Source organism: Mytilus californianus, unplaced genomic scaffold, assembly GCF_021869535.1.
Source record: "Mytilus californianus isolate M0D057914Y unplaced genomic scaffold, xbMytCali1.0.p SCAF_2, whole genome shotgun sequence".
NCBI lineage: Eukaryota > Metazoa > Mollusca > Bivalvia > Mytilida > Mytilidae > Mytilus > Mytilus californianus.
The window spans coordinates 15,160,646-15,187,994 of NW_026262668.1; the positions used below are offsets into that span (position 1 = coordinate 15,160,646).

The 27,349-nt window shown below is 33.9% G+C and overlaps 2 protein-coding genes across 4 annotated transcripts in view; both read left to right on the forward strand.

The window, feature by feature from the left end:
- LOC127729316 (hemicentin-1-like) overlaps window positions 1-12,119 on the forward strand; it is a 36,850-nt gene extending 24,731 nt beyond the window's left edge. For all 3 annotated transcript variants that reach the window (XM_052237072.1, XM_052237074.1, XM_052237073.1), the window contains exons 4-10: window positions 70-354; window positions 2,797-3,078; window positions 5,317-5,625; window positions 6,302-6,580; window positions 9,044-9,168; window positions 10,516-10,652; window positions 11,438-12,119. In XM_052237072.1, coding sequence (XP_052093032.1) covers window positions 70-354; window positions 2,797-3,078; window positions 5,317-5,625; window positions 6,302-6,580; window positions 9,044-9,168; window positions 10,516-10,652; window positions 11,438-11,822 — 1,802 coding nt within the window. In that variant the 3' untranslated portion in view covers window positions 11,823-12,119. The remainder of the gene's footprint in view (window positions 1-69; window positions 355-2,796; window positions 3,079-5,316; window positions 5,626-6,301; window positions 6,581-9,043; window positions 9,169-10,515; window positions 10,653-11,437) is intronic.
- A 3,375-nt stretch (window positions 12,120-15,494) lies between these two features.
- LOC127729320 (uncharacterized) lies at window positions 15,495-25,885 on the forward strand. The gene is made up of 2 exons (XM_052237078.1): window positions 15,495-15,608; window positions 22,595-25,885. The coding sequence occupies exons 1-2, from the start codon at window positions 15,513-15,515 to the stop codon at window positions 23,876-23,878; spliced, it is 1,380 nt and encodes a 459-aa protein (XP_052093038.1). The 5' UTR covers window positions 15,495-15,512; the 3' UTR covers window positions 23,879-25,885.
- The last annotated feature ends 1,464 nt before the right edge of the window (window positions 25,886-27,349 follow it).

Sequence of the window (27,349 nt, forward strand, 5' to 3'; positions counted from 1 at the left end):
TAACTTATAATATAAGTGTGGTAAGTGCATTTAAAAAAAAATATAACTGTCAATTTAATTCAACTTCAGAGTCGTTGATATTGAACGCGCCAAATACATCCTACACGGCCCAGACGTCAACCAATGTTTCACTGATTTGTGAAGTCACTTCCGGTAAAGCTACTGGGATTGATTGGTACAAGGACAACCGACAATTAATACTTGCTTTGAATAGTCATTTTTCCATGGAGAGTTTGAAGAAACCTAACTTGTTAATCACTAACGTACAGGTAACGGATGCTGGCGTATATGTATGTACAGGGACAGATGGTTATGACATCAAAAGAACCAATAAAATTGACCTATCTGTGCAAGGTTAGTTATACGAAAATTATTAACATACAGATCCTGTGTTCAAGTTTTGCTTACAAGGATCTGATAGCACTCCATTTTACCCTTTTCTAGTAATTATTACATCAGCCAATGAAATTTCAGTCTTCAAATCTTTGAAAGTGTGTTTTACTCTGACAAAACCAGAGGATCCCGAATGGTCTTTTAAAACTGATCCTTGTTAGCAAAGATTGTACAAATGATGATTTAGGTTATACGTATTTACAGAATTAACAATAATAACCGCCTGGATACAGTTTTTTTTTTTACTGGTTTAAAATAACAATATAGAACTATAGTATAGGTAATTCTATTTTGTTATTGCCTGGCCAGATTTAACCCTTGGTTACAACTTTGATGAAATTGTTAAAATTTAACCTAGCTCAGGAACTCGCAATTTTAACCAATGAAACTGGTGACTAAAAGTAAGATTCCCGGTTCATAAAGACTTGAAAAAAGAGATGACATTACAGGTTGATACGAGAATTTCTTTGTTTTCTACGACAATCGGCAATCATTAACTGATTATGTAGCCTTCTAATTAAAAACAAAAATCTAAGTGAGGTAATATATTATATATATAATTCATATAAAAATAAGATGTGGTATGATTGCCAATGAGACAACTCTCCACAAGAGACCAAATGACACAGAAATTAATAACCATAGGTCACCGTACGGACTTCAACAATGAGTAAAACCGATACCGCATAGTCGGCTATAAAAGGCCCTGAAACGACAAATGTAAAACAATTCAAACGAGAAAACTAACGGCCTGATTTATGTACAAATTAATGAACGAAAAACAAATGATATACAGCAACAAACGACAACCACTGAATTACAGGCTCCTGAGTTGGGACAGGCACATACAGCATGTGGCGGGGTTAAACTAGTTTGAAGGCGCGCCAACCCTCCCCCTAACCTGGGACAGTGGTGTAACAGTACACCATAAGAACAAACTATAAAAATCAGTTGAAAAGGGCTTAACACATCAGATCAATACAAAGCAGAAATACATTTAACAAAAACAGAGTGGACGTGGCAGGGTACTTGTACATCCCCACAACAAAAAGACACTTAAGTACTGAGAGTACTCGCAGTTACTAACAGCTAGTTCAAACAGACCATTAAGAAAGCCATGATCGACTACCTCGTCTAATTAAGAGTTTTTATACAAAAATAGGAATCGAAGATGTACATTCCTTGCTTTTAAAGTCATAACGATTCTTACCTTGTGAAAAATTAGCTAGACTGATTCCAACCACAGATTTACCGAAGATGATATCATAAAGATGATGGACTTTTAAATCAACATATTTGTTGAGTTTGGTCAATTGATATTTCAACAGACCCGATACTCCAATCGGTACTATTGTGCACCCCTACCTGTTGATTTATTTGGTACTCGTATGAAGCAGAAAGTCATAAAGCATACTCGAAGACCAAAATAAAGAGCATCTGGCAAGGTTCTTTAATTTCACTTTCAGATATATTGATGCCCGGTCACGCAATAACCAATACGTCAGTGAGCGCTTACATCTCAATTATCTCAATGAACTTGTCTAATGAGATTAAGAGTTATACCGAAACTAAAAGGTATGCTTCATATCTGGACTTTTTCTTCCAATATTGACGCAGATGAACGACTTCAAATTAGAATCAATGACAAACGTGATGATTTCAACTTTCCGTTTTGTCAACTTCTCATTTATCAGCGGTAACATAAAATCTGCATCATTGTATGGCGTTTACTAATTTCAATTATTATGTTACGCTCGTAAAGGTTCTCACAAAACGGACTTCATTAACAGGAATTTGCTTCTTGCACAAAAATTGCTCCCAACACTACAGTCTACTATGAGGAAGAACGAGTGAAATCGACACTAAACAAGTTTTACGGTAACCACCAAGAATTCCTTCAGTTTTCGTTTGTATCCTTAGTTTGTATCCTTAGTTTGTATTGATAGTTTGTATCGATTTATGAGTTTTGAACATCTGTAAACCACAGAACGATATTCTTTAAATGATAAGAAATTCGGAGTAACTGTATTTCTGTAGATAAATTGATCTGCTAGATTATTCATTTCTCAATTTTGATGCAATTTGTTATCACAAAAAATCTATTTTGTATTAACTAGACTCTTTCAACTAGATTTACTAATATCGAAATTAAGTTTGTAATAAGGTAGCTTTCTAAATAATAACATTGTGATCCACTATTTTAACCTAATAGTGATGATTTGAAATTCGAACAGAATCAGTTTTACCAACATTCTTTCTGAAAACCAAAATTGCATTCTGTGACCTGACCTTAGTATGAAAATGATTAGTTCAAAGTCTTAATGATTCGACATTTATGGTTTAATGCTTCGACATTTATGGTTTAATGCTTCGATTCGAATATAACTATCAATTTATTTTCAGATCCATTGGAAATATACGCGCCGTTGACATTTTATGCGCCCCAGACGTCCACCAGTGTCGCACTAACTTGTCGGGTCACTGGTACTGCTGATCGGATCGATTGGTTCAAAGACAACCAACAAGTGAATTTTGCTTTGAATAATCGTTTTTCTGGAGGCAGTGTTCAGAATCCTTCCTTGTTTATAAGGAACGTACAGCTAAGTGATGGTGGCCAATATGTATGTTCAGCGACAGCTGGTACTGTAACTAAAAGAACCAGTATAATCCGTCTATCTCCAAAAGGTTAGTGAAAAATATTTACAGAATGAGTAACAGTAACTGCCTGCACCTAGTTCTTAATTTTGTTTATAGTTTGATAGTAAGCCTAGGGTAAAGTATTCATAACCATGGGTTGAAATTTAACCAGAGTTTACGTAATGTCATCCATCAAAGATACGACATATCTGATTCATTTTTAAAAATGGAAACCGGACCTTGTTCAAAAGTTCAAAACCAAGGAAAATTAGTTCTGATTCCCAAAGATTGTCAAATACTTGAAGATAGAAAGGTCATTAAAGTTTGATACAACGATTTGTTATTTGCTACCATCAGCATTCATAAATTTATGTTTCATGACATTTTACGGTACACCTCTCCGTTTTACCGTCGAGGTTTATGTTCATATTTGCACAAGATCAACAATCGGGAAAAAATCTTTTCACACACTGTTACAGGTCTTCAAATTAAAAAATAATTCTGCAGCCAAATTTAGCATGTTTATAATTACATTGCCCGATAGGATCAAACTCCGATTCTGAGATCGGGAATATTAACACGATTCCATTTTGATACAATACAGGCATTTCATTTCGGTAGAGATAATAATAGTCCCGCTACGGAACGGAGTTTCCTCTATCTAAGGTCCGACTGACCCATACATGATAAAGACGTTTCACACATTTCGGAGGCATTCCAGAGTCATATTGTATATCCCAATAAAAGTTTTTAACATGTATCTTAATATTGCTGAGTTTTTCTTATGTTTGTTTTGTGTCTGTATTGCTATGACCAAAATTGTTTTGTTTTTTTTTTTTGCAATAAAGAAAAAACAATAAAATACAACATCTTCAATGATCCTTGACTGCACGTGCTATCCGTGACAACATTAAAATAATGCACAGAAAACAAACGAAAGATCTGATTTAACTCACAATTTCATGTTAATGGCATAAAAAGGTAATAAGAATTGAATGCTTCTTTTTGTAATTTTATAGGATTGAACATGTTGAACATGCGCAGATTTTTAGGGAAGCGCTTCATACAAAATGTACTATATTGTTACCGCTTCATACAAAATGTACTATATTGTTACCGCTTCATACAAAACGTACTATATTGTTACCGCTTCATACAAAATGTACTATATTGTTACCGCTTCATACAAAATGTACTATATTGTTACCGCTTCATACAAAATGTACTATATTGTTACCGCTTCATACAAAATGTGCTATAATGTTACCGCTTTCACACTCCAATAAAATTACAAAAAAAATATACCGAAAAACAAAACGGAAGGCTTGATTTAACTCATAATTTCATGATTGTTGCTTAAAAATGCAATTATTAAAACGCTGAAGACGGGGATTATTTATCAATTCTGATACAAGAGTTTAATCCCCGGAAAATCGAATTTGTATTCACTAGATTCTTTCAACTAGATTTATTTATAACGAAATGGACAGTTTTAAAAAAGGCTTTCGTGAATGAAAAAAAAATGCAAATCACTAAATATTTAGTCACAAAAGTGAAAGAGTATAAATTGAAATTTGATCAAAATCAGTTTTACCCAATTTCATTCGCAGAACCACAATTTCACTAAGTAAAAAACTGAAAACAACACTTTGTAAAATTCATGAATCTGAAATGATTTTCTGGGTTATTCTTCATCAGGAATGCTTAAAGCCGAATATTTAAAGTCCAAGGATGTATATAAACCAAAACAGTTGAAGAGCTATATAAACAAAAAGGACAAACACCTTAAATGATAGCAAAATCTATCTAAGGTCAACTTTTTCTGAAGGAGTTGAAATCTTAGTTTCTTTATAATATCTCAATTTCTAAACGGATAACTTCAGAAAGGTTTGTTATAAATCATATCCGTACCAAAGTAACTTCGGTAAAGATAATGATTAGTGCAAAGTCTTAGTGATTTAACATGTGTGGTTTTAATTCTACGTTTGAAATATTTAATATATTGTAAAATTGCTACATTTTAAAACCATAAATAAAGAGACACCAACAAACCAGAAAAGGAACAATCATTTATGCTACATGCGCAAGTCTTGTACTTGTCGACTAATTTGGTATCATTAAACATCTAACATTGAGCAACCTAGCGTAGAGGGAACTCCATTATGACTACGGTAAATGTATGCTTGCAATGCCTGTTAGTGTTACAAAAGATAAATATATATCAAGATACTGAAAGCCCTAATGTTGTCCAGTCGTACTTTTCATTGGTATTTTACTACTCTGTAGCAACTCCATCACAGCCAATTCTAGTCGGCCCACAATCGGTTGCAGCTGGTTCATCTGGTACCTGGACATGTACTTCTTCTGGTGCATTCCCTGCACAAACTCTGGCTATGAGGATTGGAAATCAACTTTTCAACAATGAACTATCGACAAACTCCCTATTCGAATCCTTCGCTGGTACCTATCGAGTTGTAGGGAGATTGACATGGGCACCAAGCATGGGACATAATGGACAAATCATTTACTGTGATGTCTTCCACCCACAAACATTAAACAATAAACAGACAGCAAGTTTGCAGCTGACAGTGAGATGTAAGTTAAAGATCAGTAGATACAAACATAATGGTGTAACGGAGAAGATGATTTCAGATGAATTGCATACATATTTGTTTTTTGTAGATTTTTTGAGAGTGAAAAGGCTTTATCTTTCATGTTATGCATATATTTCAATAGTGATTAAATAATAACGGCTATAAATAAAGGCAACAGTAGTATACCGATGTTCAAAAGTCATAAATTGATTAAGATAAAACAAATCCGGGTTACAAACTAAAACCGAGGGAAACACATCAACTATAAGAGGAAATCAACGGAACAACAGAAACACTGAACTGCAACAAAAACAAACGCCAACATACATAGAAACGGACTATTTGATAACAACTGCCATATTCCTGACTTGGTACAGGCCATTTTAAGAAACAAATGGTGGGTTGAACCTGGTTTTATGGCTAGCCAAACCTCCCGCTTATATGGCAATGTTAAAAACTATCGCTAAAATGACAACACTACGTGACAGAAATACGGTACAAACAAACGCAAGAACACTCAGCACAGAGAAATGCATAAATAAATAATATAATAGTACATTTTATAAAAGAGATATAATCTTGTGGTTTTACACCAAAAGTAATGATTTGGTAACTTTAACAAAGTTAAACTGTTTGTACAGCTTGAAACCATGAAAAGTATAAAAACTGTTTTGTAGCGTCTCTGTCTGTGACTGCTCCAAATACTTTCTATAATCCTGCGGAGACGGAAACCGTTACACTAGCCTGTATAGTAACTGCTGGAAACCCCACTGAGATCACGTGGAAGATGAACAACGACCCACTAACAATATCCGGTAAAATGTCTGGAGGTACCATATCCAATCCGGCATTGAGAATATCAAATGTTGCCATGAGTGATGCTGGCAACTATATATGTGAAGCAACAGACGGCAATGTCAATGTTAGAGCAGAGACAATTAGATTATCTCCTATAGGTATGTTGACAGTCACATTCTCCTTCCTATACAATTGCTTTTGGTACCCGATACAACTGTATCGAGTTCAGTTCATGTAATGTCACGCCGTATCCATGTCAATGCATTGTATCGGCATTAACATAATTGATATTTATATTTCGTCCAGTCCATGTCGTTTCAATATCAGTATCGCCGAGATTGATATTTATATCGCGCCCAGTCCATGTTTCCTCAATGCATTTTATCAGCATCAACGAAATCGATATTTATATCGCGCCCAGTCCATGTCATCTCAATATCAACTTCACCGAGATTGATATTTCACGCTAAGCTCATGTCATCTCAATATCAACTTTACTGAGATTAATATTTCACGCCTAGCTCATTTGATCTCAATCTCAGCTTCACCAAGATTGATATTCATTTCACATTGAGCTTATGTCATCTCAATATCAACTTTACCGAGATTGATATTTATTTCACACCGAGCTCATTTCATCTCAATATCAACTTCACCAAGATTGATATTTATTTTACGCCTAGCTCATTTCATCGCAATATCATTTTCACTGGCATTGATGTTTATTTCACGCTGAGCTCATTTCATCTCAATATCAGCTTCTCCGAGATTGATATTTATTTCACGCTGAGCTCATTTCATCTTAATATCAGCTTCGCAGAGATTGGTATTTATTTCACGCCTAGCCCATGTCATCTCAATTACAGTATCACCGGATATATATTGATATCACTCCATATCAAATCAGCGCCCCAGGTATTAATATCTATACCTTAGTGTTAAGTTTGTATTAGTTTTTCAAATATGTTAGACTTGAGCATCGTTGAAGAGACTTAAATCCTCGAGCGCACCTGTTGCAGTAAAAATGGTTCCGTTAGAGTAAGAATTAGACCCCATTTGTGACATCATAATGTATGAATAAACTTTTGTTTTGTTTAATTTTGGACTATTGGTATCACAGTGTAAAACATTAATCATATTAATATGCACTGTTGTCTTGTATTTTAATTTTATTAGGTATCTGTCTAGTTGATAAGCTACCCACGTCGCCATTTGTTCATAATAAAGTAGTGGATGATATGATAAAATCAAGATAAACGAGGGCAATGCATAAGCTAGGGATTGTGAGAAATATTTTTCAATATAAATCCTGTATTATTCATGGTTTTATATCACACACTACGATAACACCTTGGACTGACATAAAAGCCTTGTGGTGATATCGGACACTAAGATTACACCTTGGACTGACATAAAAGCCTAGTGGTGATATCGGACACTAAGAAAACACATTGGACTGACATAAAAGCCTTGTGATGATATTGTAAGATAACACCTTCAAATGGACTGACATAAATGCCTTGTGGTGATATCGGACACTGATATTACACCTTGGACTGACATAAAGGCCTTGTGGTGATATCGGACACTAAGAAAACACCTTGGACTGACATAAAAGCCTTGTGATGATATCGTAAGATAACACCTTCAAATGGACTGACATAAAAACCTTGTGGTGATATCGGACACTAAGATAACACCTTGGGCTGACATAATAGCCTTGTGATGACATCGTAAGATGACACCTTGGGCTGAGATAAAAGCCTTGTGATGATATCGTAAGATAACACCTTGGGCTGACAAAAAAGCCTTGTGATGATATCGTAAGATAAAACATTGGGCTGACATAAAAGCCTTCGGAACTACGTGTAAACAATTTGTATATAAAATATACAAATATTTAAAAAAAACTTTTGCTACAAACAATAGAGGAGAATTTTTCTCGTCAGGTAGAAAGCAATAGGCAATGTCTTGTCACTTCTAATACTAAGGAAATAGATAATGGCAGTTTCGCATAATATCTCTACTGGTAGTGAAGTTTTATTTTGACAATATGATACTGGAAGCAAACATTTTCCCCTACTTCTTTCTGTATAATAAAACACTTTATTTACTGGCTATTCGAGCAGTAACAAAAAAAGCAGGTTTATTATCCTTATAATTTAATTTTGGATGTAACACGTCTTCCGATTGGCTGACGTTGTTTTGTTTATCAGCTCATAGACATAATTTTGTCATGTGACCTTGACGTCATCAACGTTTTTTCATGATTTACACCGGTTTAAAATGGAATTAAGAATTAAATTATAAGAAATGACTGTAATATTTTTTCTGTCTATTCGAAATAACATAAAAAATGTGGTGCACACTTTAAAATAACCCGCTACGAGGGTTATTCAGTGTGCACCACATTTTTGATGTTATTTCTTCATAGACAGAAAAATATTAGTCATTCCTTAAATATCCAGGAAATAAGACTGTTTGTCATTTAGTCAAAATAAGAAGTCATTAATTCACTTCTCCTAATCTGTTGTATTAAATTATTGTTTTTTGATTTACCATATAGTGTAATGTCTTTTATCTATAGAATAAATGTGTGTATGTTATATATTTTTGTTTAGCAAGATCAGTGTCAGAGTTCGACATCATAACTAATATTCTTGATGGATACAACAAACTTGTTAGACCAATTGTTCCAGTTGTTAAGGTTACCCATTCTTTAGTTCCAAAAGAAATGGTCGAATTTGTAAGTGTAGATATAGAAACATATATTTTTGGTTTTTATCGTTATGTTATTTCTTCTTGACGTTTATCCCATATTTCCTTTTATTCGTATCGCCGATAAAACAGTATACCAAGCAAACAAACACTGATAAAATGACATTAAATAATTAAAAAAAAAAACATTTTTGTACAATAAATATCAAAACAATAAATAAATCCATATGAATAAAAAAGAAAAATGACAACTGCATGAGGTCAACAAAAACGGATACGTGCATCTCGAGAAAACTAAATATATCCAATCGAAATCAATATGTATCCAGTAATCATTTGATTCGATTAAAAGGAGATGTGTGTGTCACTTGTTTGTCTCGCCTGCAACGAAAGTCGCGGAGGGCGAGACATAGGTGTTGTTTTTCCGGCTGCGACGTCGAAGGCGACGGCGTCAACAATTGTTAAGTTTTCTGCTTTGTCAGTTTGATAGGAACTACTTGTGACAGATCAATGATATTTTCTATAAGTTGCATAACTATCAGTAAATATCAGTTTGACGGCTGTTTATAGGTAGTACCCCCTAGGTCGTAGTCCAGTGACTGAATTTATTAGCAATGTTGTTGACTTGTTGTTCATCAGATTGTCGATATCTGAATTTTCTACTGACAATCGAGACACATCTCTGTGTCAACAGTTAATTAGGAAACGTGTTGTAGATCTCTAGTATATCTTTTTGTCTTGTTTTGGTGCGAACCACTAGCAATCCTTAGGCTACTGGCAATCCTCGTTTCAATAAATACAGCATTTTAATTCAGCGATTATCTGTTACGTACGGTCTTTAACAATAGATAGTTAATAATATGTCATAATCTAGTTCATTCCAAGTCTCGAAAACGTTGTGAATGAATTTAACAGAGGTCAAAGATCTGCAATAGACACAGTTCCCAAAACGATGAAAGACTTAAATGTATTACAGAAGGCAACCACTAAAGAAGTTCCTGACTTGGGACATGCGCACTACGGAAGACAATCGCTGAAGAAGTTCATGACTTATTACATGAGTGCAGCACATTTGTTTGTCATGTATTCTAAACACTTTATTCAATTTTTTTAATTGTAGATTATATCAACCCATTTATTATAATATTCTCTTTTTAATGTAAATAAATGTCAATTATCGCTTTTTTAATGTAATGTCAATTATCGGTTTTTTAATGTAATGTCAATTATCGCTTTTTTAATGTAATGTCAATTATCTCTTTTTTAATGTAATGTCATTTATTACATGTTCCCCATTATATTGAAACATGTCTATAATGAAACCGAAAAGAGTCATTATTAATTTTGACTTGAATCTTCGGTATTATAATTGTAGGATTATAAGATACTTGTTTTCAAAGCCTTTCAATGTATATCCTGGAACGACCCAAGACTTTCATGGCCGAGAGGACAACCAAGAGTTAGTTTGCCGTCATCTATTATCTGGTTACCGGATATTGTTATGTTAGGACAGTAAGTATTAGTTGTTTAAGTATCAGATACTATGTTTTGACAATAAGTATCCATTTACTGGTTAGCAAACATTCCCCTGTTAAAATGGTGTCAGTTTTTTGTCTACTTTATAAAAATAAGAAGATGTGGAATGATTGCCAAGGACATAAAACCCACCAGAGCCTAAACGATGTAGATGTAAGCAGCTACGTCTTCAACAACGAGCAAAACCCATACCAAATATAAGGCACATTAAAGGCCCCGACAAACTATTCGAATGTAAAAATCAACGGCCAGCGGGTTCCGCATCTTCTCGCGCTAATTAAAAAAATGAAATTCAAAATCTTACTTTTTTTAGTATGAAGGTTATCCCTTCGATGTCCAGGTGTTCATTCGCTGTTCTCTGCGTCAAATTAGTTCAGTTTTATTTCTCTTTGATTGTTCACAATTTTTTATTGCCTATACTTGGTTAATAGATCACCATTTTCAAGAAATGAAATATTTTCGAAATACAGATGTGGTAGCATGCTTGTATACGTATCGAGGGCAGGAGGTCGTGGTTCGATCCCTGCAGGGAAATTTGATTGAAATTCGTAGTTGATGATTCCCCGCTAAGCACGCGACATTTAGGAGTAATAGCAAAGACTGTCTAGCAGGTTAAAAATGAAGCTCAAGGTGTCGGTGTAGAAAACAATGGGGTTTATATTCATCTTACTTTAACATGTTCTGCCAACCATATATTATTTGCCATATATAGATTCTTTGGTATGTCTTTACTTTATTAGATGATGTTTTCGTTATTATAGGAAACTCATTATGGACTTCGAAGATAAGGCAATAATTACAAAGACCGGAGATGTGACATATTGTCCCCAGAGTATGATTAGGTCTACAAACTGTGAGGGAATGTCAGGGGACGTTTGGGAATGCGACTTTAAATTTGTGTCATGGTCCTACGATAAAGTAATGTTGAACATTTTCCTACCAACAGCTTTAACTGTACCGTCAATTGATACGTCGATGTATTATGAACACGAAGATTACGAGATCGTTAGTAAATGTGCCAAAAGACGCGAGATGACCTATCCCTGTCGAAAAGGAACCTACCCGGAACTGACCTACACATTTGTCATCAGACGTCGCAGAGTTTATTGTAGAAATTTGAATGAGAACCCGACATGCAATTCATAGGATCTTACTGTTAACTAGTTACACCATAAATATAAAGACAACTTTGAAAAGCTTTTGCTTGAACAAACCACAATGACGATACGTTATTTAGTAAATAATATTAACATTAATTTAAAAAAATTGCAGTCGGTTTCTTATTTGTGAATATTTTTGTTTTGCAAAAGTGTATGTATATTCTATTCTTTTTATTTCCGCAAAATAAGTGCTAAATATATATATATACACTACATGGTCAACTCTCTATGATATTTTTTATAAAATAGATGACACATTATTAATAAATATGACCATACCTTGTTTTCATTTTAATCATTTTAGACATAGATATAAGAAGATGTGGTATGAGTGCCAATGAGACAACTCTCTATCCAAGTCACAATTTATAAAAGTAAACCATTATAGGTCAAAGTACGGTCTTCAACACGGAGCCTTGGCTCACACCGCATAGCAAGCTATAAAGGGCCACCAAAATTACTAGTGTAAAACTATTCAAACGGGAAAACCAACGGTCTAATCTATATAAAAAACAAGAAACGAGAACCAATTATGAACCACATCAACAAACGACAACTACTGAACATCAGATTCCTGACTTAGGACAGGTGCAAACAATTGCAGCGGGTTTAAACGTTTTAATGGTACCAAACCTTCACCCTTTTTCTGAAACAATAGTGTACCATCACAACATAGAAAGACGCACTATAAAATATCAATTGAAATGGATTAGTTGCTGTAATGAACTTATTGATACAAGGGTTATTGATAGTTTACTTTTCATCTATTCAAACATTTTACGAACTTTATTTACTTTACCGTTGTGGAATCTGTGTCTCGGATGGCTATGGATATGTTCCATTTGATGTAGCCACAATCCTGTTTTTCATCTTTCATGACTAAGGCGACGAAAGACCATCGACCTCGAAATATACAGATATACGGTGCACATATTTCAGTATAACACAAAATATTGTCTTTGTTTGGTACTTGCATGTATTGGCATAAAAAAAAAAGAAGCAGTCTACTCAAGAACAATCATTTCGTACGCGTTAACCTCATCAAATCGATAGAAATGATTTAAATGAAAAAAAAATCTTTTGACTTATTTATGATTTTGTCCTCTATTTGCTTCGAAATAGAACCCCTATTTCCGGTGGCGATTATAGTGTAATATAAACATTCGACAACGTTTACGTCAGAAGAGATGTTTTTAGTTTTCCCATTGTAAACTTTTCATTTTTATGTGGCAACATTCCAGCAGTACCTGCATAGGGAGTGCATGTCTAATTCTTGTATGTACGATATTCCAAGGTTTGCATTTCTTATTATGATCTCATCGATCATGGGTTGCCACTTACAAAAAAAGCTATACAAACACGACGTGGTTAACTGTTGTCGTATATCTGTGTCACAGATGCCCACGATATATTTTTCACTTTTTGACTTTTCGTATCCACAATCCCTTCCTCTTTTTTTGCTTATGACATGACCGATAGCGACTTGTCACCGAATTTTTACTTGTCATGAGTAACATAACGGATGTCATTACTAAAGCAGAATCTGTTACCCTTATGGACTACCCGAGTTCATTCCCGGTTTTTGATAGAGTCCAATACTTAATCTATAGTCTCTTTGCATTGTTTTATGGAGGTTGTTAATCCGTTTTTACTTCTGGTCATGGTGTTGTCTTTTTTTCTTTTGATGATACAAATTGTCCCCTTCTTTTAGTTAACTTTGCCTGATGGACTTAACTTGTGTTTCATCCCTTTTACATATCTAATAAAATTGAGAATGGAAATGGGTAATGTGTCAAAGAGACAACAACCCGACCATAGAGCAGACAACAGCTGAACGCCACCAATGGGTCTTCAATGCAGCGAGAAACTCCCGCACCCGGAGGCGTCCTTCAGCTGGTCCCTAAACAAATAAGTATACTAGTTCAGTGATAATGGACGTCATACTAAACTCCAAATTATACACAGGAAAATAGAGTTAAAATGATACAAGACTAACAAAGGCCAGAGGCTCCTGACTTGGGACAGGCGCAAAAATGCGGCGGGGTTAAACATGTTTTTTTGAGATCTCAACCCTCCCCCTATACCTCTAGCCAATGTAGAAAAAACAAACGCACAACAGTACGCACAGTAAAACTCAGTATAAGAAAAGTCCGAGTCCGATGTCATAAAAGGAAACAAAAGAAAATAAACAAAATGACAATAATACATAAATAACAACAGACTACTAGCAGTTACTGACATGCCAGCTCCAGACCTCAATTAAACTGATTGAAAGATTATGTTTTCATCATATAAATATCAGGCACAATCCCTCCTGTTAGGGGTTTAGTATTATACCGTCATAAAATATATGAGAAGAACATAACCCGTGTCATGCCAACAACTGGTTTTAGAATAAATGTGTTAATTCCGATGCAAAGACCCTATAAGTGAACCAATATTAAAGCCAAAATATGCAATCTTTAATGACCTGACAACAGTATCGTAACTATATCCCTTCTTAATAAGTCTGTTTAAAGGTTTTGTTAGCTTTCGAGGTGAATACTGACATTTTTGTGCTTTGTAAAGAATATTACCATAAAAAATTGGATGTGAAATACCTGAACGTATAAGAAGTCTGCATGTTGAGCTATATTTACGAATGATGTCCTTATACCGATGATAAAATTTAGTAAATGTTTTGACTAGTTTATGATATCGAAAACCCTGCTGTAATAATTTTTCAGTAATACATAAATTTCTCTCGCTAAAATCTAATACGTTGTTACATACACGAACGAATCGTACAAGTTGAGATATATAAACACCATAAGATGGTGACAAGGGAACGTCACCATCTAAAAATGGATAATTAACGATAGGAAATGAAAAATCATCTCTTTTATCATAAATTTTTGTATTGAGCTTCCCGTTAATGATATAGATATCAAGATCGAGGAAAGGAGTTCCATAAGAAGAAAACAAATTTAAACTTAAATTGGCAATAAGTATATATCAGGCTGTTGATTTCCTCAGTATTTTACCATAAATGTGTGGTCACATCACTTGAAACTTATTATAAGTGTTCTTTATTACTCGGACTATATAATAAAAAGCGTTTTGACTCAGATTTCGAGGCGCTCAGAAAATGAAAGTGCGATAGTTTGATCGGAACATGGTTTCCTTTAGACACACATTCTTGTTTTCTTGTCTTTCCAACTGTTTTAATTAAGAGATTCACATTTAAGAATTTTTTATTTTCAAAATATTTTTTTTTTTTTCGAAGGTCCTTTTGAAGGTCCTTTAGAAGGCATTTTTGTGGGTATCCCCCCCTTCCCAAATCAAGCGTCATTCACAGCTTGTCCAATATTTATATTCTAGCATTGTATTATTGTTGGGGAAGCTTGGAATTACATTCAGAAAAATGTTCAACATTTTCTATATTTATCATTTATTAAATTTTCCTATTTAAATTCATTTAGTTAGACAGTGTCCTCCGATTAAGTTCAATACATACTAAATAGTAAAATCAATGCTGAAAATTCAACACAGGCCATATCATCCAGTCATGAAGGTCGTGATAAGCCGGATGAGTACAACAAAGGAACTCGAAGAAGGATCGAAACATTAAAATCCATTTCTATATATAGAAAGATATTTAAAGCACATAAACATAACAAGGAAATGAAATACCCATATGTTATGGAAAGGTGTGATCAATCATACTTCCAGGTTACAGGAAACACAACGTGTATTTCTGGTGTTGGAATATAGCCCGAGAATATCAGTACAGGTATGATTCCCCGTTTTTGTTAGGGACTGTGGCACCGTTAAAGTTCACAATTCCTCTAAAGTCCACAACACCGCTAATGTCCACAACAAATTTCCGCTAAAGTCCACAACGCCGTTAAAGTCCACAAACTTTCCGCTAAAGTCCATAAAATGACCTCCGCTAAAGTCAACAAAAAAACACCGTTAAAGTCCACAATAACAACTTCCGCTAAAGTCCACAAAAAAACACCGTTAAAGTCCACACAACCTTTATTTTTATTATTAAAAAATCAATTCGCTTTTTTTTTTTAATCCCGATGGTATAGATCTAATAAAAAGCATGGACTTGCTGTTCTTGGAAAGTATTTCTTATCCGCTTGAATTATATTTTTGATAAATGAAAAGATTCTGATTTTGATCCCCATAAAAGATCTTTGTATTGCGATTTTCTATGAATCAAACAGGCAACATTTCTGAAAAGTTATCTAGCTATGGTGCTCTTTTTGTATTTTCTTTGGTAACCATTTATACACACTGACATATCTTGGAGCCTATATTTGACATTGAAATTTCGTTTGCAAATATCTTTGCAAATATCTATAAAACATAATATTGAACGAAATCCATTCAGTTTCGGTTATGCTCCACAGCAGCCAAAACGGTCCCTTATTCCAAAAATAGACTTTAAACCATAATGTTCTTGTTTGAAATCAAAATAATGATAAATAAAAGAATTCCTCACATGCATTTTGTGGTGCTAAGCAGATTTCGATCACTCATTAGTTTGCATGTTTGTTTGGTTTTCAAAAAGGAAAATGTATTTGTTTCAGAATGCATTGAAGATGAATTGAATAGATTATACGCTGATGCGGTTCTGTATTATGTCTTACCCATGATGAGTACACGTATAAAAGATTTGCGCACATTTTTAGAATGATGCGCTTCCGCGCTTCATACAAAATGTACTTCGGTCAACGCTTTTACACCCCAATGAATTTACAAAAAGAACCATTCAATTCTTAAATACAGGCATTTGTTAAAATCTTCAACTTACATTGTTACAATTACATGAATAAAGAGAATAAGCGAACATTCAATCTTTTTTGGCACTCTCGTCCACAAGGAACATTAGATTTTTCACATTTACATGTTTTGTTCATGCATATTCCTTTCAATTTACATTTTTTAGTAAAGTTCCTAAATATTCTAAAAACTTTTCTTCCCACATTATGTTTACTTCCAATAACTTCAATTTCAGCGAGCATAATTCAATTTCGTGTATTACAGACATGCTAAATACAGACGATTACCATATCAAATGAACATGACATTTTTGAGTAATTAAAATTTTAAGTTTTTATTTCAATTGCAATTGAACTTTTTGTATTAATTTAAGATTTCAGTTATGTTGATCTGTAATGTACATTTGTATCTAATACACAAAATTAGGCAGACCTTACGCGTACAATCCGACCGTATGCGTATTTTGAAAAAGTACGCATTCGCTCCAGACCGTACGCGTACGGTCCAAATACTAACATGGTCTGGAACATATATGTTGTAGGTTACTGTAAAACAATTTGAAGATGCAAATTTGATCAAAACACTCCTAAATAAAATTGGCTGAACTTGCATAAACTAGGTTTCAGATTTAGATGAGAAAATCATCAGACTCTAATAACATGAACTTGCAGATTACTTTAAACAAGACCATTGACCACCTACTTTACTTCCGGTTAATCAGTTAATAGGTCGAATGACCTGGTAGGCAAACATTTCCAATTGACAATATCAAAATTAAAATATTACTCTGATTTCAAGTTTCCCAGGAATTACTAAACAAATCAAAATGGCTGCTCGTGTCTTAGTTCGTTCCCTTGATTTGTTTGGTATCAAAAAAAATAAGAAAGGCGATCAACATTACTTTCGTTTTCTGGTTTTATGAGAATTGATAATAATGAAGTATAGAATGAACATTCAAATTTAATAAACAGCAGGAAATTCTGTACAACATATACATATCTAAATATTATTAAAACTAGAGTATCATGTGATCTTAAGCTTGTATTGTTCACTTGACCTAAATATGATCATTGTTGGTTTTAAGGAACACATAGTTTAAGCTTTTTCTATTGGAGCGTATTCTAAACTTTGGACCTCTAGTGCTAGGTCCCCATGGACATGCATTTCTTTAAACTAAAATTTTCACATCCATTCTTCTGAAGCTTCGTAGGAAAATTTAACATCTTACATAGCTTACATGACCAACAGGGTCATGTACTTGACTTGACTTTCAACCCTACAGTAATGGCTTCGATATAACCCTTTACTCATAATCTTATACCGAAATTTACATCTTTAGGACCCTGTACCGTACACATTCTCAGTAATACAATCATGTACTTCGTTATTGGTGAACAAGGTAAATTCAAAACTAAATTAAATGTACGAATACTCAGAATTCTTATCTAGCTATTTCATTCATGTTAAAAATCTAACACTGCCTTTTATAATAACTAGCAAGTAACTGATAGACAGGCATTCTGCATTAAATAAATGAAAATATAACTTCTTCCTCTTTTTGTAAAAATCAACATAAATTTATAATGTAATTTTTTTTTAACATTTTTTTAGTAGTTCACCTACTAATTATATCAAATTGTAATCACTTTAATCACATCAAATCCAATGTACGGATGTTCCAGACCATATGCGCATTTAGACCATACGCGTATATGGTCTGGACCGTAGACGAACTTATTCAAAATACGTATACGGTCGGACCGTACGCGTGCCGTCTGTCTAATTCTAAGAAATTTGTCAAATCTAGAATTAAAAAATGAAATAAAAACTTTAACTAAATACAAAAGTCACGCTACATTGTAACTTTATCAGTTAATCTCCTGTATTAAGTATGAAATTGAGTTAAAAAGCTCACTGAAATTGAAGTTATTTGAAATACAAATAATGTTGGAAGATATGTTTTTAGAAAATTTAGGAACTTTACTACAGAAACCGTCAAGCCAGCTGTTTATTTGTGAGAAGACTGATAGAAATAAAATGAAATGCTTAATATATAGTTTTGACAGTTTCTCAGATATTATAAGTGATATTAAAGTCATGTATACATCTTGTGTATTGAATGGTTGTAAGGTGTACATGACTGTCTGTCTGGTCTGTGTCATATTTCCTTGACCTAATTTAATGGTTCATTAGTCAAAGTTCTTATTTCTTGATGATGTTTGCTTCCGAGATATTTTAAGCGATAGCTAACTTAATTTGGTATATCATGGGATGAATTTATACGGCCTCCATGTCTGTCTGAAAAGATTTATCTCACCTTTACATCATGTTCATTGATCATTGAATTGATAATTTAATGTATTGCTTGTTGTAAAAAAAATTGTTCACTTACAAATAACTTCAATTATAAACACTAAAACAGGGAAGACATTTAAGTGTGTCCAGTTTTGTTATAATAATTATGTATACAATGTAGGTTCTTAAATACGTTAATCCGATAGCAATTATCATACAAAAATATTAGATGGAGAGTGGTCTCATTGGCACTCATACCAAATCTTATTTACAAAGGTACATTGGGTCATGATGATATACCCTGTCCTCCCTCTTTTTTACGAGGCAATATTTTGTAAAAGTTCTGATTTAGAGCCATTTATACAAATGACGTTTACCTATCTATTCCTGGTCATCTATACTGATATTTTTACTTATTTGTGCTGTTTTACTATCCAGCTATTTTTATATCGGCAAACTATATAAAAGTTGAAAAAATAGCTGGAGGGGAGTGCAGGATACATTATTATGACCCCATGTCCATGTGCTTATGTTAAGTAACAATTTAATTAAAACTAGCAAAATCGAATTATATGTCGAATTTCTTGTCGGTGCTCATGTTTTTAAACATCAACATAAAAAAAACATTATTAATAACATGTCCTGAGACTTTTGCTCTGTACATTTATAGTGACGTAAAAAAGTGATTATATACAAAGAATAAAAAAAAAAGTACTTGAAGATTCCAGTAATTATGTAATAACTAACGAATTTACTATGAATTGATTACTTTTTAGAAATGATGTCCAAATTGGCCTGTTTGATTCATTGATCGGATCATCATAAGACAAAGATCAAATTAATGGAATAAAATCTTCTACAGATACTGTACTTTTTTTCATTTATCAAACTGATAAAAAAAATATCTACCAAGAACAAAAGCCCATGCTTTGTATTGTACTACCGGGATAAAAAAAAAAGCGAATTGATATTCTAAAAATAAAAAAAGTTGTGTGGACTTTAACGGTGTTTTTTTATGGACTTTATCGGAACTTGTTATTGTGGACTTTAACGGCGTTTTCTTGTGAACTTTAGCGGAGGTCATTTTGTGGACTTTAGCGGAAAGTTTGTGGACTTTAGCGGAAATTTGTTGTGGACTTTAGCGGTGTTGTGGACTTTAGAGGAATTGTGGACTTTAACGGTGCCACAAGGGACATATCGTCTATAGATTCTACGTGACCCTATTACACTGAATCCTTGTTCTTACCAACAGGGTTTCCAGCAGACACTTACTTATTTACATAGCTTATAGTTTTTGAAGTTAAAAGATTTCAGATAAAGGGATATTTCCTCGCCTTAATAACAGACTGAATAATTGTGGACATTTCGAAAATGATGAGTTCCTATCTTATGTAATTTATATGATCATACGGTTATGACATATACCATAGTGAAGTATTTTATACTTAACAGTATACAATTGTGAATGGAAATGGGGAATGTGTCAGAGAGTTTACTCTACTCATGGTTATGATATAAATAGAATACACGTCAGGGGACGACAATCAAATCTTCTTGGGGGCCAGGAGGATTTCTTGCGGATGGAATATTGATTTGTGGATAGTACGGCTAATTTATTTTGACTTTTGTTCACAACTATTTCCTGCATTCCCTTGCATTTTTAGGGGTGAATATTCATTCTGATCCTGTCTTGGGCAAGGTTATTTTTCTAATTATTACCAGAAACCAAAACCCCCTAGACCTCACAGAATATCAAATGTCCATCCACTTATATGGTTTTCAATCTTCATTTATACCTCACTGATCATATGTTAACCTATATACTTCAGGTACATCAACTGCCTAACAAACTGAAAAAAATGGTTAATGCTATCGTTCAACATTATATTAAATACACTGGTGTTCTCAGAATCTACACCGGACTCGTTCAGGAAATGTGTAAGGGACACGTGTCAACACTAACACGAAAAATATAAAGAGTCATATTCAAACCCAACCTATTTTTAGTATTTTCTATTTAACGATGTTTCCGCTTAAGTCTTTGTACTGATTAACACAAAAAAGATATTTACCGTAGTTATGTGACTCTGGATTGACAAAAGTAAAACACAAAACTTAATGCATCCGACATCTTTCGGAAAAGTCATAATGATCTCTAAAATTACAAGACATTTTTTAAATAAGCTCCTAGTTTCGTCTGGAAAATGGCTGTAAAAAGTAAATGAGCAATCGGACTATTGGAAGTAATTTTTCGGTCGTAGAAATGGAGTGACACACTAGAGCCAAATTCCCGAATATTAAGTAAATTTGGATGTATGTAGGAATCGCTATTTTCTGTCATATATGATAATAAAAAAGAAAAGAAGCGTTAGTGGACATAAAATTAGACACCTTCAAAATGCATTTTGTCCGTTGTACATTACAATGCTATGCACACTTCCTATTTCATAATAAAGCTGTAAAAATGTCGGCACTATAAATATCAATTTTGCGGACAAATTATCAGTTTTATATAACAAAAATAAAGAGATGAATAGAAAATGTCAATAAGACAGGAAACAAACAATACAACAAAACCAAAAATACGTCAATAGGTCACCACATGGTCTTTACCAATGTACAAGACTTAAGTGTCTATAAACGTCGCAAACTACATTTATAAAAGGAAGCGATGAGCTGACATTAATTCAAAACACCTTGTATGGACTGAAACAAATAAACTATAAACCAGGACACCTACTGACGAGGCTCGTGTATTGACTAAGTCACTTTAAACGGGCATATTTACATACTGCTGACTTAAACTACATGTACATAGCTAATTTTAAAAACGACATCCATTCAACTTAACACAAATGACAAGGGACACCACCTTTTAAAACGCTGTTTCATTTGTGTGGAACATTTTCATATAGATATTCTAAAACCTCACCAAAGATACCAGGCTTATCATTTGGAACACCAGACACGTGTTTCGTCTACATAATAGTAGACACGTGTTTCGTCTACATAATAGTAATCTGTGGCGCTCGAATCAAAACATTTGCAAGAACATATCAAATACGATTTGAAAATATTAAAAACCGAAAACTCCGAAAAGTTCTGACAAATACGGCTATGATTATCTATGCCTGGGGTGTAGAAAAAAACGTGGTATTTATACTTAGTAAAACTAAGCGTGTAAGTAACACATTATATAAATAACGCATAGCTGAGAGGGTGATAGAGCAGATTGTTACCCCGAGAAAACATTGTCAACTGACGCGAAGCAGAGGTTGACAATTTCTTTTCGAGGGGTAACAATCTGCTCTATTACCCTCTCAGATATGTGTTATTTCATTTATAAAACTGAATGTTCTGTTATTACTGTCTATTAAATTTCAAATTCATAGTAATAAACTATGTCGTCTTGTATATAACAATCATCCGTATTTATTAAAGCGCACACTTGATCAAGCGTCTCCGTGAAGGGTAATAGAGTATTTTCCATGGGATAGAGTAAATTGTCTCCCTCGTATTAACCAATCAAAATCTGGCATTTTTACATGAAGTATAATAAAGTATTTTATTCTGTTTTCACGACTTCTTCAAAGTATTGATGCAAATGTCTTTTAGAATACTTATCCACCTCAACATACCACCATTATGTTTTGAGGTTATTATAATACATTGTACTTATATGCACTTCAGGGGACAATGGCAGGATTGAATGAAATGGAATGTCCAATTTGTTTTGAGGATTTTGTACTCCCGAAATTGTTACCATGTGGCCACACGTTTTGTGATAACTGCGTTAAGAAATGTTCCATTAGTTCGGAAGATATAATATCATTAATATGTCCACTTTGTAGATCAACGACAAACGACGTACTGACTAATTATTTTATAGAATCAAAATGCATACCTAAGTTCTGTGAATTCTGTCACAATCAACTGAAAGTTTCAAATAAACAATGTGAAGAGTGTCATTTATTCTATTGTTTGAAATGTTCGTACACACATATCCATCAATGTGAAGAAAATGAAAGCCCTAAAACAATACCTCGAACGTCGGATCTTATTCAGCAATTTGGAACAGTACGAACTAAATACTTCTGTAGACACTGGTATACGTTTGAACCGGAATATTCAACAGTAGATGGCATACAACACAATGTTTATTCCATAAGAGCGTACGACGCACATGCATACGTCATTATTGAAGGGCGTTCATACATATACAAATATACCAGACAGGGCAATTTATTAAACAAAATATGTACACCAAATATTCCGTCGGGGATGATTAAATTGAGTGATGGTTCGTTACTGGCAACGTTTCCAGAAGAAAAAAAACTATTGCATTATTCGTTTGGAATTTGGCACAGTTTTCTAGACGTTTCATATTCACCGATGGATGTGGCAGAGATTGATGATGACAAGATTGTGGTATGTGGTCATAGAAACATTGGTAGTACGAATGGTGGCAACAACCAGTCCCATTGTATCGTTGAATTTTTATCAAGGCAAGGACAGCTACTTAAGACTATCTATCAAAAAGAGAATCAGAATATTATTCAAATAGCTACAGCTATAGCAGTTAACCAAAAACTTGGAACTATTGCTATTTGCAATGGCGACAGAGTAACAATTTTATTTTCGAATGGTGATATTTGTTCGGTCTACAAAGGGTCGTTTCCCTTGAGAATTCTTATATTTGGAGAATCGCCTAGACATGAGTTTAAACCAGCAGCCATCTGTTGTCATGGAAATGGACATTTCTTGGTGTCTGACTACCAAGAAGGATATGTACATGTACTTGATCCTCAAGGTCATTTCAAAGGGGTTCTCACTTGTAGTAAAAGTACCGGACATGGATTGCCAGGCGTTATGTCGGTTGATGACTTTGGATTTCTCTGGGTAGAAGATATTCAGCACAAATGCATAAAGACATTTACGTTCAGTTTTTACGAAAATTATTTTACAAGGAGTTAATTATACATTCCGATCCGCTATTGTGTGCTGCCTTATCACTTAATATAACTTATCAATTTATTTTATGGGAGTATCATGACGGGTGTCACATGCATGTGGAGAAGGATCTGCGTACCCTCCACGAGCACCTTAGATCACCCTAAGTTTTTGATGGGGGCGTCGTCAGGATTTCCTATGTAAACTTCGTCATAGTAAAACCTTGTCAAAAGAATATCAATATGCATGTACCCCACACTTTGTGAATCCTGCACTGCATCATTAAATTGTTTTAAGGTATTTCAAATGACCAAACCGTTGTAAGTATTAGCAGTATTGGTTTTACTAAGTCGTACAAAGCAGGTACAGGTGTTTTCCTAGTTCTTTATGATTTTATGGCAAAGTTGAAAAAAATATGTAAATCATCGTTTTCCCTTTATATGAATGTTTTTGTTTTGCGGGCTGAATCGGTCAATGAAATTAGTCTTTATAATGGCTTCCCTAGTTTCACTTTCCCCCTGAGGTCATGTGCAATCGATCTATAACTGAGTCAAATCATAAGTCGCGTGCATACAGTTCCAAATGAGGTCGAATTATTGTCTTATAAGTCGATAAATAAATAAATAAATGTGCCAATATTTTGACAAAATTGAACCGAACTGATTTCTCTTACCGATTTATTGTTTATGTCATTTTAATTTTGTTAGATTGCTGTCGCTCTAACGTAAATCATACATTTTCGTTTATTCATGCTTAGATAACGATTTTTACAAGTTGATAATTTTTTTGCCAAATTATAGTTGTCGCTCTTTGTTCTGCATTTTGAGAAGATTTAAATTTCCTACCAACCAAAAGGCATGTTGTACTATAAAACAAAGAAATATTTAGGGAGAAACAGTTGATTTGTATAGACTTATAATGGTGGTTTTGATACACTATTCTGATATCGGTAGTCTTTTATTTTTTCCCTAATTTTTCTATCATCGTATGAGCTTTTCAATTGGTGTTTGAAAATACAAACACTGCACATACAATTGTATGGTCTAAAAAGTTACATTTGATAAATATTATACACATTATTTTTCTTTGCTTGATCAAATAAAGTCTCCAGTAATCCTACTTCTTTGTTGAGCGAACGGTCATGATAAAATTAATCTCTACTTCACAGTTCATTTTTGGGTCCTCTTCGCAGTCCTCGTTTAATCCAGGTCGATTTTTAACAACAACAAAAAAATAACAGCGGTCTTGAATCCATTTTTTATTGTAAAGGCTTCAAGGTTAAATTGCAAGATAAAACAATAATGTACATTGTCAGAAAATATGGCATCAGACCTTCGGGTTACACATGTTTGTTTCAATTTTTAAAAAGTAATATCTCCTTTATACAGTCCTTGTGTGGTGATTAAACACCAAGAAAACTAAGACTAGGATTTTTCCTTATAAAGTAAAAATATATCTCTCAAAGACTGACGTTGTTTTTATTTTGGTCCACAACCATTAGAATCTGCTACATAATATAAATATCTAGGTATTGTTGTCAACAATAAAGGTAAACTAATTATAGCAGTTGAAATCTTGCTGATAAAGAACATAAGACATATTTTCGAGGGGCCTGATGGGGGGGGGGGGGTCTCATCCCGATTCACGAGTTGATTTTTTTGTCAATCACGATTCACAGAAAATAAATTTCCATGATCACGGATCACGAAAATATAAAAAAAAAAATCTGTAGAAAAACGGATCACGATAGCGAAAATGCACCGATCACGAAGAACGAAAATAACCCATCAGGCCCCTCATTTTCCGTGAAAACAAAATTACAATATTCTAACTATTGCAGTGGAAAATTAGTGATACTTTTTGACTCGTTAATTTCACCTTTAATGACGTATGGGTCAGAAATTTTAATCTAGGAGACGGATTTATAAAAGTTTTTCAAAACTTGTTTCCGAATCCCATATTTGAATTTCATGTAACATTGTAATACTTTATTGTTGTAATTTTTCATTAATAAATACTGTTTATACTAAATTTCAATCTCAGATTTTAACATATACCTAGAGACTGCAGACAAACTTCCATTTGAAAAGGTTCAGAATATGATTAAGAACAATGTTTTCCTCCTGATATGCATGTAATATTTGCCACTGCATGCACGTTAAACACAATTACAGCATCAGCATAATCATCAACAGTACAACCAACAGCTGTATTTAGACGGTCGAACATTCAGGCCTTGTGGAAACTGTATGAGAAGAGGATGGCTGCGTTCATGTATATACCACAAGGTCTAATATTTAACCGCAACATTTGTAAGCATGCGCTTGTATAAGAAAGAACTCGTTGGGTAAATCGAAAAGAGTTTTAAAGCTCGAATAAAAAAGTTTACTAAAAATACCTGTAAAATAGAAAATAGTCAAGCGTCTGTATTTTTATCAAGGAAGACAAATTTTAAATGCAAAAAACACAATTTCTTATTTTTTCTGACTGATGTAATCCCCAGGGTCAATAAGAATTTCCCAATTACTTGTCATAAAAAGGTGGACGAAATTCAAAGACACAAACAAGTCATTGTTATTTGCTGAACGTCTAGTGAAAAATATTTCACTTAATATACTCAGGACTAACTAACAAATTAACAATAACTAAACTAGGCACATTTAGGTCTGCAGAGTTGGTCGACCGGAAAGAAGGTCGAGAATTTTGTGGACTGTTACTAAAATAAGGGATGAGGGATGGATAGAGCAAAAATGTCAACAGTCAACCTACCGACCACTAATGAATTTTTTCAAGGGTGTTTAGAATGCAGAATGGATGAAACTCTCCCTACAGGATGAACCGGATTTAACACCCATATTCCTATCGGACATGGTTGTGTATTTATGCATCCCTCAAACTGCCAAACAGACGCCCTTTGCTGGGTAGTTGTATCCAACATAAGCAAAACTTGGACGGAAAATTTGCGATCCCAGTGTACTTTCGGTGGAAGACACAAACAAACCATTCGGGATGACCGTTATGTGTACAACTAAAAGGTGTATCGTGTAGTGAAAGTCTTAGTCTGAGTAATCGTGTTGTCCTTGTCCTGTAATATAAATTTGATTGGCGCCTATAAAAAATACAAAAAAAAGCCGTACTAGTTGTCACAGCTATTTGTGATGGGATACAATCTAATTAAAATATAGACCTCTGAAAGTGAAACCTTTTATGGATTCCTCTCAGATCATATACGAGCACGCGAGTTAATATGGATCAGAATTTTAATCAGAATTTTAATCAGATTAGATGTGATAGTTTATGTTCTAAGACTCAAGTGCGGATTATTGATATATCTTCTATTCATGTAACCGAGTCAGCTGCCTCGGTAAAATAAAAAAAAATGAACAGACGAAAGAAAAAGAAACGTCATCGCGTCATCGTATTAACAACTTCCACCTTATGCAGCAGACTCGTGCTATTCGCATTATTCATACTCATTGTGAAGAGCTACAAAAT

Bases quoted from the DNA above. Each gene is read 5' to 3' on its own strand.
- LOC127729320 (XM_052237078.1), top strand. From the start codon at position 15,513: ATGTTATGGAAAGGTGTGATCAATCATACTTCCAGGTTACAGGAAACA. The intron at 15,609-22,594 runs GTATGATTCCCC...TATGCACTTCAG, and splicing joins GCCCGAGAATATCAGTACAG to GGGACAATGGCAGGATTGAA.